We start from the raw sequence: 13,104 nt of genomic DNA on the forward strand, positions 1-13,104 counted from the left end.
AGACGATTCAAAGTTCAACTCTCCTTATAAATACCATCAATGATGTAGAAGTAAGAATAACCATTCTAAGTGAAGCAAAATACTGCAACTTCTCTCTCTTTCTCTCTCTATCTCTCTCTCTCTCTCTCTCTCTCTCTCTCTCTCTCTCTCTCGCTCTCGCTCTCTCTCTCTCTCTCTCTCTCTCTCTCTCTCTCTATCTAAAAGTTCACTCAACACATACCCGCACAATAATGCTAAGGTTACTCCACATCTCTCGCTTTAATTTAGAGAAACATAAAAGATTATTCTCTCTCTCTCTCTCTCTCATATTTCTTTTCACAAACTAATGCAGAAATATGTCACATTAGGTTCCCTCTAAAAATGTGTCCAAGAGCATGAGAAATCAAATTCTCATATTCTTCACTTAGTAATAGGAACATTCCATTATAATATAACACCTTTCGTATCTTCTATTCATCTTAGGAAAAGGAAGATCACGGCAAACCACACCACCCACGTCGAGTTTTCGAAGGTCTCCACCACGGCCGTAATGCCACGAGATATCTCCGACCTGTTAAGATCCATTAAGAGCCATAGGAGATTCGGTGCCTGCAACCCAAGATCGATACACATCGCAAGTTCGCACCCCGATACGTGTCTCGTGAATGTTGATAAAAAAATGCATCAACATATGGTATGATTTCAAAAAAATAAATCTAGATATGGTTTGGTTGGGCCGGCCTTGGGCTATGGCGGGCTAGGCCCAGGCCTAGGGCCCCATATTTGGATGGGCCCCAAAAAACATTTCTGTATTTAATGTTATTGTTATAAAAAAAATTTATGTATTTAATTTTCACTAATTTTGTTTTATATTTAATATTTTATTGTTATCAAAAGGTCCCAATATGTTTATTCGCCTAGGGCCCCGGATGAGTTCGGGCCGACAATGTGACTGGTTCTGCAGGACTTTACCCAGACTCAACCCATTGCCACTCCTAAATTTGCCAAATATACTGTAATAATTATACTCGTAAACATAGTTAGAGTATATATCCATTATTATTTATAGGTGTCTTGACATTCACACACATTAACCATCCAGCTCAGATGAACAACAAAACATAATGTATTCCAAAGGAGTGCAAAATACAAACACGATCAAGAAAGTTTAAACTCTTCATCCCATGATTAACGCTAACACAGCAAGAATCTAAAGCAGATAAATTAAGTTGAAGGTGACATGCATTATGTATGTGGATAAGAAGCTTCATTTAGGCCTTCTTGATTGACACTGATCTTGCCTTGAGGTTTAAAAAGATGGCCCTGAATTCACCAAATCAAATATATTGAAACCGCAGATCAAATATAGTGCTGACTGCTGACTAGTCAAACATAGAAGAATCAAATGTCCAAACATTTCGATGAAAAAAAAAAAATGTAGTGATTGGTGACACACTGACATGAGAAGAAAATGAAATGAAAGTAAATTACTAATGGAAATTACCAGCATGAGGCGACAAAGCTGTGAAATAGCACACGGAACTGCAGTGGCATGTATTGGTAATTCACCCACCCAACTAAAGGCCAAAACTGCGGCAATAATATTTAACAATGAATATATCCTTCTGCTCCAGCTTTCAAATAATCATATGGTAATATAAAGTATAATTTATTATAATTAGTCAATTTTTTATTTTTTTTTAAATTTTATTTTACTAAAAAATAATTCATCAAATCGAAATAAATTAATTTAACTAAATAATTTAATTTACTTTTGACCAACCTTGAATTAAATTAAATTAACTATATTCATTAATTTAATTTTCTTCAACTTGATGAGCTATTTTTATTATAACATAAAATTTTGGCTATTTTTAAAAGTAGATGAATTATTGGACTGCCAAACTAATTGACCCTAATACTAAATGATACAAAATAATCATTCGAATTCAATTAGTAGTAAAATAGTCAAAAATTTAGTAAATTAGTTAAAGTTATATTGTCTAATTTTTTTGACATATTCAATAAATTGTTTTTACTAATATATATGAATAGTTTATCAATGTCAAAAATTTATTGATATTCCTTATCTGTACAATTTTTTAACCTGATTCATTAGGTAAATTTGGACAATTTCTTTTAATAAATTTATTAGTTTCACAAAGTTTTTAACTATATAATAATACATACTCTGTACACGTAATTTAATTTACAACAAAAAAATAAAATTACTTGTGTAGTTTATGGAATAAAAAATAAAATGTGTAACTCCAAGTAAATTTAGAGTTGACTTTAAATGAAAATTTCAATTAAAAAAAATTCAGAAAAAATGAATAGAATATTAGTCCACTTGGTGGCGAAGGGATAGTTTTTTATTTTTTTTTTATTTTCCTTAATTTCTTATCTACATACTCCATGTTATCAATTTATATATTAATACGCACCTTCCAAGCAGTCAATTGAATTGAAGGGTAGTCCTGACGCACTTTACTTTTCACCAAACTCCATGGTCGTCCTGATAGTATAGTAAGTAATAACAACAACTCAGCGAGAACTTCTCTAATATATATACACTTAGCATGAACTAAAAGGCCAAAGCTCTATGATAATCTTATCATAGGGCTTATAGTTATATTATTTTATATATAAGAAAGTTACCATTTATTAGGCTTTCTTAGAGGCTTGGAGCTAGTTTGTTCGGTTAATTCTACATATTATTTACTCTATTTTATGAATTTACCACATATGAATAGGAGTTTACGTACCTTCAACGACCAAACCATAATACATCATGAAAAACATGTTGTTCCAAGGAGAAGTAGTCAATTGTTCCAACACCACCTAATGCATTTGCAAAAATTTAGATCCATGCACCCATGCATACATACCAATGTTTTGTCTCAAAATATATTTGAAATTTATAATATAAAAGAAAATTTGAAGTATACTTTCTTAGCGATTGAATCTTTGCCCTTTTTTCCTTTGAATATTTTTTCCATCAATTTGTGGAGAAAGTGCCCGAATGGTCCTGAATATGCGAATCCATACAACTGTAGAGCAATAAGTTTTTCATGATTAGTTCGCAAAAAACAATACCTATGACTGTGGCATGTTAGTCTTTAGCATTTTCTTTTGAATTAAATTGGTCCTTTTAATTTCTTTTTCATAACATATACCATCTAAATAATTTAATTGAACAAGTATTTGTTGCAACTAATCAATCTTCTAATTCTTAGAAATATCTAACCCGAATTTCATTTTATTAGAGAAATAGTCTATCAAACCGAAGTTAATTAAATTAACTTCGGCCTGTTAGACTATTTTCTTAATAAAAAGAAATTTGAGATATTTTTTAAAAAGGCGGCGCCTAACTTAACAAATATTTACATAGTAATCTACCTTGATCTTTATGTTAAAAAGTATCATTTTAAAAAATAATGCTCAACAAATAAAATTGTTTAATCTTTCTATTGTATTTAATGTCAAAATAATATTTCATTTCTTCTCTTTTTTGACCAAACTAATAAGATATTTTAATTTTAAATAGGTTATAATCCATATGTTATAAGTTGTTGAATTTTTATCAATATGTTATAAGTTGTTTAGGTGTTAAATTTATTTTTTAAAAAATGCTTTTATTTCAAGAAGGGCCAAAATACTACTAAATCAATAGGTTAGGAACTAAAATGCTCCAACAATATTATTATGGACTAAAATACAGCGATCATAAATATGCAGAGAGTATTTGTACCGAATAGCTTTACTTTATTAATTTTCGCATAGAGAAGACATGATTTGAATACTACTCGTGAGTAAATTTTATTAAAAAAGATATGAAGGTGAGATTTAGAAGTTCGAAATTGAAAATAGAAGTGTCGTATTTGTTTCAACTATTAAAATCTAGTGTAAAAATGAGCATATCTAAAAAAGAGTCGAACATTAAAAAAAAAAACAAAATACAATAAGAGTCAAACAAAATGCAATCGTTTAATCTAGGATAACAATTTTATGATTTCCCCTACATATAATCCATTTCAGAAACATATAATAAGAATTTTTTTTAATACCATCATGAGAAACAATCTTCTCAGTTGAATCTTCTTTGCTCCAGAAATCTTCTGAGCGATTGCATCACTACTCCCAATTAAAACCCCAGCAGTAATTGCCTACAGAACAGCAAACAAAATGTGAGTAATAACCAAAATTATTATAAAAAGAAAGTGGGATCATTAGAAAGTACCAACCTTTGTTCTCAGAGGATGAGTCTGAAGTTGTTTCAAGTAGTTTTGCCATACCTCGTTGACTTTCTCAGACATGGTCAAATTATGAACATAAAAGCCCAGAAAGAAAGTTTTGGGATTCTTTTGAATTTCGTGTACGTATTTAATTAGGAGAAAACTGAATACTCTTTTGAATGACCAAATGGATCTTTTTATTGAGTTTCTGGTTCGTTGTTTGTTTTGTTGACAAGTTGTGGATGGTTATGCTTTCATTGTCGAATAAAAAATGTTATTGAATCAGAATTCTTAATATTGGTTGTTGTACATGTTAAATAGTATTACTATAATATGTCTTTTAAATAATAATAATAATACTAATGTTCATGTTGTTTGTTTCTCTCACGTTGAGCTTAGAGAGATTCAAGTCGTCCAAATAGACTAATTTATTAAACATGTATAAATATCAACTTTTACCTAACACTTTAATATAGTAACTTATTACGATAATATGTCTTTTAAATAATAATAATACTAATGTTCATGTTGTTTGTTTCTCTCACGTTGAGCTTAGAGAGATTCAAGTCGTCCAAATAGAGTAATTTATTAAACATGTATAAATGTCAACTTTTACCTAACACTTTAATATAGTAACTTATTACTATAATATGTCTTTTAAATAATAATTATACTAATTTTCATGTTGTTTGTTTCTCTCACGTTGAGCTTAGAGACATTCAAGTCGTCCAAATAGAGTAATTTATTAAACATGTATAAATATCAATTTCAACCTTAGGCTCCTTAAGTTTCCTGATACCTCCCCGAATAGATAGATTCGATCATATCTGAAAGAGGTTGACAATAAATTTTTGCAAAATTGAATATTTAACCTTTTGTTAGAAGGGTTCCAGAAATCTTTGCGATTGAGTAAATAGCTCTACGAATGAATGGATTGGATCGAATTGGAAAATGGAAAGATTTGTACAAGTTATACTATTCGTCACCAGAAATCATAAAAATAAACTGGCTAATATTCTGATAAATTGGATCGCAAACTTTCAATGTTACTAAAAACCCAGCCATCATAATTAGGCACAACATGAGGTGTTTGTTACTTCTTTTGTATGATTCCTACTTGCTCAGAACAATTAAGTACTAATCATTGCCCACTCCATTCTAGGCAATGTTTGGTGTCAATATACCTGTCTGACACAAATAACAATTAATTAGTTAGTACTGTTAGGAATTCTTGCTCACGAGAAGATGCTTTTGTAAATTTTCGTTGAATTATTAATAAAATAAAGTTTTGTCATTTATAATTTATTCGAATCGAAAGTGTTATTTCTTATATATTAAGATTTATCAAACATTCATCAACCCATAGTCTCCGTGTCAGAACTGAGTCACATGCACGGTATCTGAGCTTGGACGGTGAACTAAAACTGGTCGGTGATTGACTCAAGCCTGGGTAGCTAAATCTATAATCATATATGTGGAACACAAGTGAATGTTGATCACTTAGTGGGAGCATTCTACGCTTGTGGTAAGTGTACGACCCAGACAAGTCTTGGTTGTAGATGTGTCGTTTAAGGACCGTTACAACACACTAACCGAGGTCACTAATGATGGTCATAGTGAGACTTGATCATGGACACTGGATCATGTTACCGCACTCTTTGACTCATTCGCTAAAAGGCCACTATCAAGCTAATCATAGCTTATGCCTTGGGAGTTTCGGGATATGATTCCAGTGGGAAGTGATTTACAAATATGGAATCCAACCTTCCTGAAAGAAGGTAAATGTTCTCTCACCTAAGGGTTGATTTCAGAACTGATAGATTGCGCGCACTTCCAAAGTTTGTATGTTCGGAACAATTTTTCTCTGGGGAAGAGCCAATGCTTAGGGCTTATAGGTATCAAGAAAAATATAAACATAATAATTGGCTTTTCTCGACACGGGATGAACCTGGAGGATCTTGATCACGAACTGACTATATTAGTGGAAACTCGTCACGATGAATAAATATAATTCTAGTACCAAGGAGGATTCAATCTTGGCTTGCAAGGTAGAGTCTGGCCAAGATTAGAAAAATTGATGTGGAAATAGAAAAATTGATGTGGAAAAGAGAAAAGACTTTTTTCGTTTTTTAATCGGATTTGTTAAACTTGTAATACTAGGTCCATAATCCCCAATTCGGCTTTGATAAAGGCGAATAAGAATTTTCTAATAATAATGTTTCATTATTATAATCTCACAAGATGTAATTGTGATTGACAACATCAATTCTAAAATATGGGTATTCGTATAATTAAATAATTATTTATGGTAGTATTAATTATTTATTGTTTGATCAAGTTAATAATTAATCAATTACTTATTTGTTTATAGTTGGACCAAGTAAATAAATATTTAATTGGATTTTAAGAAATTGGGCCTTCCACAAAATAACACTACTACAAAATTGATTTTCTGATGCGCAAGACTATCAGATGCGACTAGTCGCATCTAAAAGTCGCATCTAAATAACTTTCAGGTGCGACTAGTCGCATCTGATAGTCAATCAGAAGCCGAAAAAATTCGCTCAAATTGTCTTTTGATTTTGACAATCCGATGCGACTAGTCGCACCTGAAAATATGTTGAAACTTTTAGGTGCGACTATGTCGCATCAGATAGTTTTAAATTTTTGAGCGGGCCTCATCTCCCCCTCTTTTATTTCATTAATCTGACGTGGCGAATGAATTTTTTTTTTATTATTATAATCAGGTGCGACTAGTCGCACCTGATAACTTATTAGGTGCGACTAGTCGCACCTGAAGAATAATCAGGTGCGATTCTGTCGCACCTGATTATTAGGGTTTTGTTTAAAAACCCAGGTCGCGATCCTTTCTTCTCCAGCCGCTCAAACCCCTCTCTATTAAAAAAAAACGCCTTGCACTTCAAAAAAAAAACCCTCTCTCTCTCTCTGACCTCCGCCGCGCTCCGCCCTTTCCACCACCTCCGCCGCGTCTCTCTCTCTCTGCCTCATCTGCGACACCAGCCACGCTCCGCCGGCAGCAGCTCCTCCGTCAAGCCGAGCTTCGATCGGCGGCCAGCAGCTCCTCCGCCAAGCCGCGCGCGCTGCCACCACGTCTCTTCTCCTTCTTGCTTGCGCTCGGCCAGCAGCTCCTCCACCAAGCCGCGCGCGCCACCAGCCACGCTTCGTGAAAAGGTGGCCGGACAAGTATCGAACGCCACGCTCTGACTCTCCACACCAGACTCGCCGCCCGCAGCCACGAGCTCACTCTCTCCGACCTCTCACTCTCCGGCAAACTCCCACTCTCCGGCTCTCTCTCTGCCTCACTCTCTATCTCCGGCTCTCTCTCTGCCTCACTCTCTCCGGCTCTCTCTCTGCCTCAGTCTCACTCTCTCCGACCTCTCACTCCCCGGCTCTCTCTCTGCCTCACGTCTCACTCTCCGGCTCACTCTCTCCGACCTCGACAGCCTCGGCGTCTCTGCCCCGACAGCCCCGCTGCCTCGACGCGTGCTCAGCCTCGGTTCACTGCAATCCCGGTAAGCTATCTCTCACTGCCTCTCTCTCTCTCTCTCTCTCTCTCTCTCTCTCTCTCTCTTATTTTCTCTTTGACTGAACTGATGCGTTGTCTCGTGCTCAGCCTTGTCAAGCTGCTGTCCCGAGCTGCCTCGCGCGTCCCTGCTGTTTCGACGAGTCCCTGTCCTCGACGAGTCTCTCTCCCCGCTGCACCGAACCGTCGCTGCCTCGATCCCTCCTCCGCCGTTTCACCGAGCCGTCCCCTGTTGTCCCGAGCTGTCCAAGTAAGTCTAGCCTTTTTAAAAAAAAAAAATTGTTTGTGTTGTTAGTTTAGTTAGTTTAGTTAATTAGGTTAGTTGATATAAAATGTTAGTTAGTTAGTTAATTAGTATGTAAATGTTAGTTAATTAAATAGATATGTTAGTAAGTAATTATTTAGAATGTTAAGTGTTAGTATGTAAATGTAAATGTTAGTTAATATAATTGTAGTTAATCATTGTAAATTTTAATTACATAGTTAGTAATATGTTTAGGTTCTTTAATTTAATTTTGATTAGTATGTTAATTGTAATTGTAAAGAAATTGTAATTAATTACAATGTTTTGTGACATGTTTTGATGTTTTGTGACATGTTTAATATAAAATGAAGTTTAGGTTAAAATTAAGTTAATGAATTTGTGATTAGTTTTAGTTTATTTAACATGAAATGAAATTGTAAGTTTAAATAAGAAATTAGTATGTAAATGTTAGTTAATTAAATAGATATGTTAGTAAGTAATTATTTAGAATGTTAAGTGTTAGTATGTAAATGTAAATGTTAGTTAATATAATTGTAGTTAATCATTGTAAATTTTAATTACATAGTTAGTAATATGTTTAGGTTCTTTAATTTAATTTTTATTAGTATGTTAATTGTAATTGTAAAGAAATTGTAATTAATTACAATGTTTTGTGACAGGTTTTGATGTTTTGTGACATGTTTAATATAAAATGAAGTTTAGGTTAAAATTAAGTTAATGAATTTGTGATTAGTTTTAGTTTATTTAACATGAAATGAAATTGTAAGTTTAAATAAGAAAAATAGTTTGTGACATGTTTTGCTAGTTTGTGATATTTTGTTTATTTCGATTTTTCATTTATAAATGTTGTGATCGAACCACGGAGGTTCGGTTTAGGGCTGAGCTAATTTATAGGATAGTTCTGGATGGTTTGTGTATGTTTTTAAATAATTTTGCAGGTTTTTGGTTTGTCAGTATAATAGGGGAAACTCTGCCGAAATTTCGGTAGAGTTTCGAATTAACTAGTTTAAAAACTCCCAACTTATTCAATCCGAGCTCAAAATAACATAGAATTCATAATCTCTCTTTTATTGTGCTCTTCGTCGTCCTTTATCAATAACTCTTCCAAACTTTCATTTCTCGCTCTCATTCAGCGAAATGTCCAATCCAATTAGAGATTGGATCACGGAGAATAATCGGGTGACATTGCAGTACAAAACCGGTGTTAACGAGTTTATTCGCGCTGTAAGAAGATTCCCTAACGAAATTGGCAAATATCGATGTACCCATTTGAGAGATACCTTGGGACGTTAAAACATTTTGTCAAAAATAGAGCTAGACCAGAAGGCTCTATTGCGGAAGCTTATGTTGTAGAAGAAGCTCTAACGTTCGTTGCAAGGTATCTTGAAGATAAACAAAGTGTAGATGAAGTTCAAGTGCGAGAGCTCTCTGTTTTTCGATCCGAGATGTGTGTGCCTTATGGGATGATGAAACCGATAGTATTAGACGATGAACAGAAAGAGAACGCGGAGTGGTACATCTATACCAACTGTCCTGAAGTGGATCCATATTTGACGTAAGTTATCGTTGGGAATGTGTTTCAATTCATTCTTTTTTATATATTGCTATTGAAGTAATGTTTTTAATAACAGCGAGCATTTGGATCTCTTGAGCGAATCTGGAGTTCGCGATATTGAAGCGGAGCATAGAAAGAGGTTCAAATTTTGGTTTGAGAAGAAGGTAATAACACAATATCAATGCAATTTTTTGATAAACGCACAAGTGCTAATCAATGCTTTCTTTCGTAATAAGATTTTTGATATGAAAGCTAGTGGTTCTGACGTGTCTGACGAGCTCTATTCGCTTTCTATCGGTTCCCTTCAAGTCACCTATCAATATCCGAGCTGCTTTGTAAATGGCGTGAAGTTCATCACTCGTCGTCACCATAATCAACGAGTCACTCAAAATAGCGGTGTATGTGTGCTTGTGGATGATTTCACTTACTATGGTCGAATGGAAGACGTCATCGTCGTGAACTATAGGCATAACTGTAGTGTTGTATTGTTCAAATGCATTTGGTACGGTGACAAGTATCATGCAAACCGACTAGTGCACACCGATAAGACTACTGGAGAAACGAGTGCTTATACTGCGAAACAGTGGTTTAAAGAGGAGCCATACGTACTCGCGACTCAAGTCAAACAAGTTTTTTACATCGAAGATCTTGTTAAAGGCGGCGACTGGGAAATCGTCCAGGAATGCAATCATCGAGGGATTTGGGATATTCCTGAAGTTGACCCCTCCAACTCAGCCTCGATCCCATTGACTATAGAGTTGTCAAACATCGAGCGTTTGAATCATCGACACGAAACCGATGAAGCTGAGTTAGTGACTGTCGTTGACGATGATGAAGAAGACGATGAGGAAAATGAGAGACGGGTCGTTTTTGAGGGAGAAGATGTTGATGTCGATATAGAAGATGATATTAACATTATAGGCATAGATGATGATGAATGATTAATATCTTTTTTGTATGTTTATTTACTATATAATGTAACCACGGTTTTCCTCCGCCATATGTGAGGTTTGTTAATAATAAAATCCGTGGTGCCGTCCACGTTTTTTTTAAACAGAAAACTAATATTTATTTACTAGTATTGTTCACATCTTACAGGATGTTAGATGCAGGTGGAGCAGGTGGAGATGAGTCTTCGCTACACCGTTCAGGAGCAGGTGGAGATGAGTCTCCGCTAGAGACACCGGGTTCCCAAGGTCCTAAGAAAACAAGGGGACCAATAACCAGGTCTACTTCGGCAAAAGCAGCGCATGGGGTACCCGGTGCGAAAGTTGTTACGTACGACCCAATCAACCAAACTTTCTACCAGGACGTAAGAAAAACAATAAAAAAAAAGGTAGGAGTATTCAACAACCGTGTCGGCGCTTTGGTGAAAGTCCATATCCCGGTCACACTTCGTGATTGGAACGAAGTGACGCCCCAGATGTTGGGCAATATTCTGAGCGCACTTCATTCCGAGTACACTTTCGTGTACAAGGATGATGAGACCTAGGAGCTGCTTCCGGCGGATTGCTATCGTCATCAGATTGACCAGACTATCATTCGCGATGCAAAGCGTATGAGGCGCAACCAAAAGTCTAGATTATCAGGGACTTTCTTAGGAAAATGTTGTGGGCAAATGAATGTGGCCAAGAAAGAAATCCCAAAAGGATATCAAAAAGACGATTGGGAGAAGGTGATAGAGGAGTTCGCAACTGACGATTGGAAGGTAATGTATAATTCAAAAAATTATGTTATCTTCTATGAAATCGAATTATAACGCAATTTAATATGTGCAGAAAAAGTCTACTCGCAACAGAGACAATTCAAAGAACAAGAAAACGAAGTCCACACAAGGGTCGATTTCTTTTTTGGCTCATCGACATTTGAACGTAAGTTTATTCTAATTTTGTAATATTTTTTTTTGCAATAAATACATTACTCATATTTTCATAAGAACTGCAGAGTAGGGAAGATGGTACTTTGGCCTCGGCGTTAAACACGTGGGAGAAAAAACATCAAGATGATCAAGGCAATTGGACGATAGCTTGGGCGCAACAAGCATTTGTAAGTTACTTGTGTTAATTACTTAATAATCAAGTTTCGATAATCTTAATAATTTTTTTAACATATGTTTGAAGGCGCGAATTATGACTCAAGTCGAGGATATGTAGTGACAAGCAGCGGAGTCAGGCCAAATGTTTGACATAGACCAAGCGGAGCAGTACGCGATGGATACTGTTCTCGGGCAACGTCGAGATTGGTATGTCGGGATAGGTCCCTCGATCCCGAGATCCTCGTATCTCTTGGCTCAGGCTCAGGACGACAGCTCGTCCTCAAGTTCTTCATCGACGCGCATTCCAGATCCAGTGATTAGCGAGCTACAAGCAGCGTTGGCCGCACAACAAGCTCAGATGAAGGCGTTTCGGCCGCACAGCAGCATCCGTCTCCCATGCAGACATCCCCCGTGATGATGCACCCTGGGACGACGCCGCCATCAGCTTCAATGCCGAATGTTCAGACGCCGGTATCCGCTTCAATGCCGAATGTTCAGACGCCGCCATCCGCTTCAATGCCAAATGCTGATCAGACGCCAGGTTCGGTAGAATTTCAGCGACATTGTTCGAGCGGCAGCGCATCAGGCCGCCAAGGCGCACGAGCAAGATCTGGCGGAAGAGGAGGCCGTGCATTCTAGAATTGGCAGACTTCGAATGAAAAAAGGGAAACAAAAAGAATAAATTGTAATTTTTTTAATCTATTGAATGTAAATTATCAAATTTTATGAATTTAATATTAGAATTTCTATTAAATTATTTATATAATTATTCTAATTAATATTATTCAAATTATTTATTTAATTTAACAAAAAAATTATTTAATTAATTTTTTAAATTATAATTTTTATATATTTAATAGGCTGATTCTATTAGAATCAGCATTTTAAAAAAAATAACTATAGACAATCAGATGCGACTAGTCGCATCTGATACTTTCGCGGGAAGAGTATCAGATGCGACTAGTCGCATCTGATTATACTAACACCCGCCAAATATTTCGCGGGGAATTACTATCAGATGCGACTAGTCGCATCTGATACTCTTCCCGCGAAAGTATCAGATGCGACTAGTCGCATCTGATACTATAATTCACGCTTTAATTTCTTATTTTGAGGGATATTTAGGTGCGACGTTTGGTGCGACTTGTCGCACCTAAAATGTCGCACCTGATAGTGATGACTTTCAGGTGCGACAAGTCGCACCTAAAATCATCAGGTGCGCACTTTCAGATGCGACTTTGTCGCATCTAAAGTCGCACCTGATGATACTTTCAGGTGTGACACTGATGCTTTCAGGTGCGACTTTTGTCGCACCTGATGCTATTAATTGTACTAGTGTAAGGAAGTCGGATTTTAGGGTTATGGGCACAAGGATTTGCGTTGAAACCCTCTTGGTCGTGTGTCAAAATTTGTCCATAGCATATTGGTACTTATCAATATTTTCTCTTTAGTTGTTTAAATTAAGGAGTGAGAAAAATATTGAAAAGGAAA

The 13,104-nt window shown here is 35.7% G+C and overlaps 1 protein-coding gene across 1 annotated transcript; it reads right to left on the reverse strand.

The window, feature by feature from the left end:
• Positions 1–1,087: 1,087 nt before the first annotated feature.
• Positions 1,088–4,422, reverse strand: LOC149393821 (Peroxisomal membrane 22 kDa (Mpv17/PMP22) family protein). The gene is made up of 7 exons (XM_089617365.1): positions 4,224–4,422; positions 4,047–4,145; positions 2,928–3,029; positions 2,745–2,820; positions 2,424–2,494; positions 1,484–1,569; positions 1,088–1,302 (listed from the first exon to the last, which is right to left on the reverse strand). Exons 1-7 carry the CDS (start codon positions 4,293–4,295, stop codon positions 1,251–1,253), a joined length of 558 nt encoding a protein of 185 aa, XP_089473491.1. The 5' UTR covers positions 4,296–4,422; the 3' UTR covers positions 1,088–1,250.
• Between the last annotated feature and the right edge of the window lie 8,682 nt (positions 4,423–13,104).

The sequence above is a fragment of the Urtica dioica genome, chromosome 6 (assembly GCF_054948205.1).
Source record: "Urtica dioica subsp. dioica isolate 48M chromosome 6, U.dioica_male_clone48M_v1_H2, whole genome shotgun sequence".
Classification (NCBI taxonomy): domain Eukaryota; kingdom Viridiplantae; phylum Streptophyta; class Magnoliopsida; order Rosales; family Urticaceae; genus Urtica; species Urtica dioica.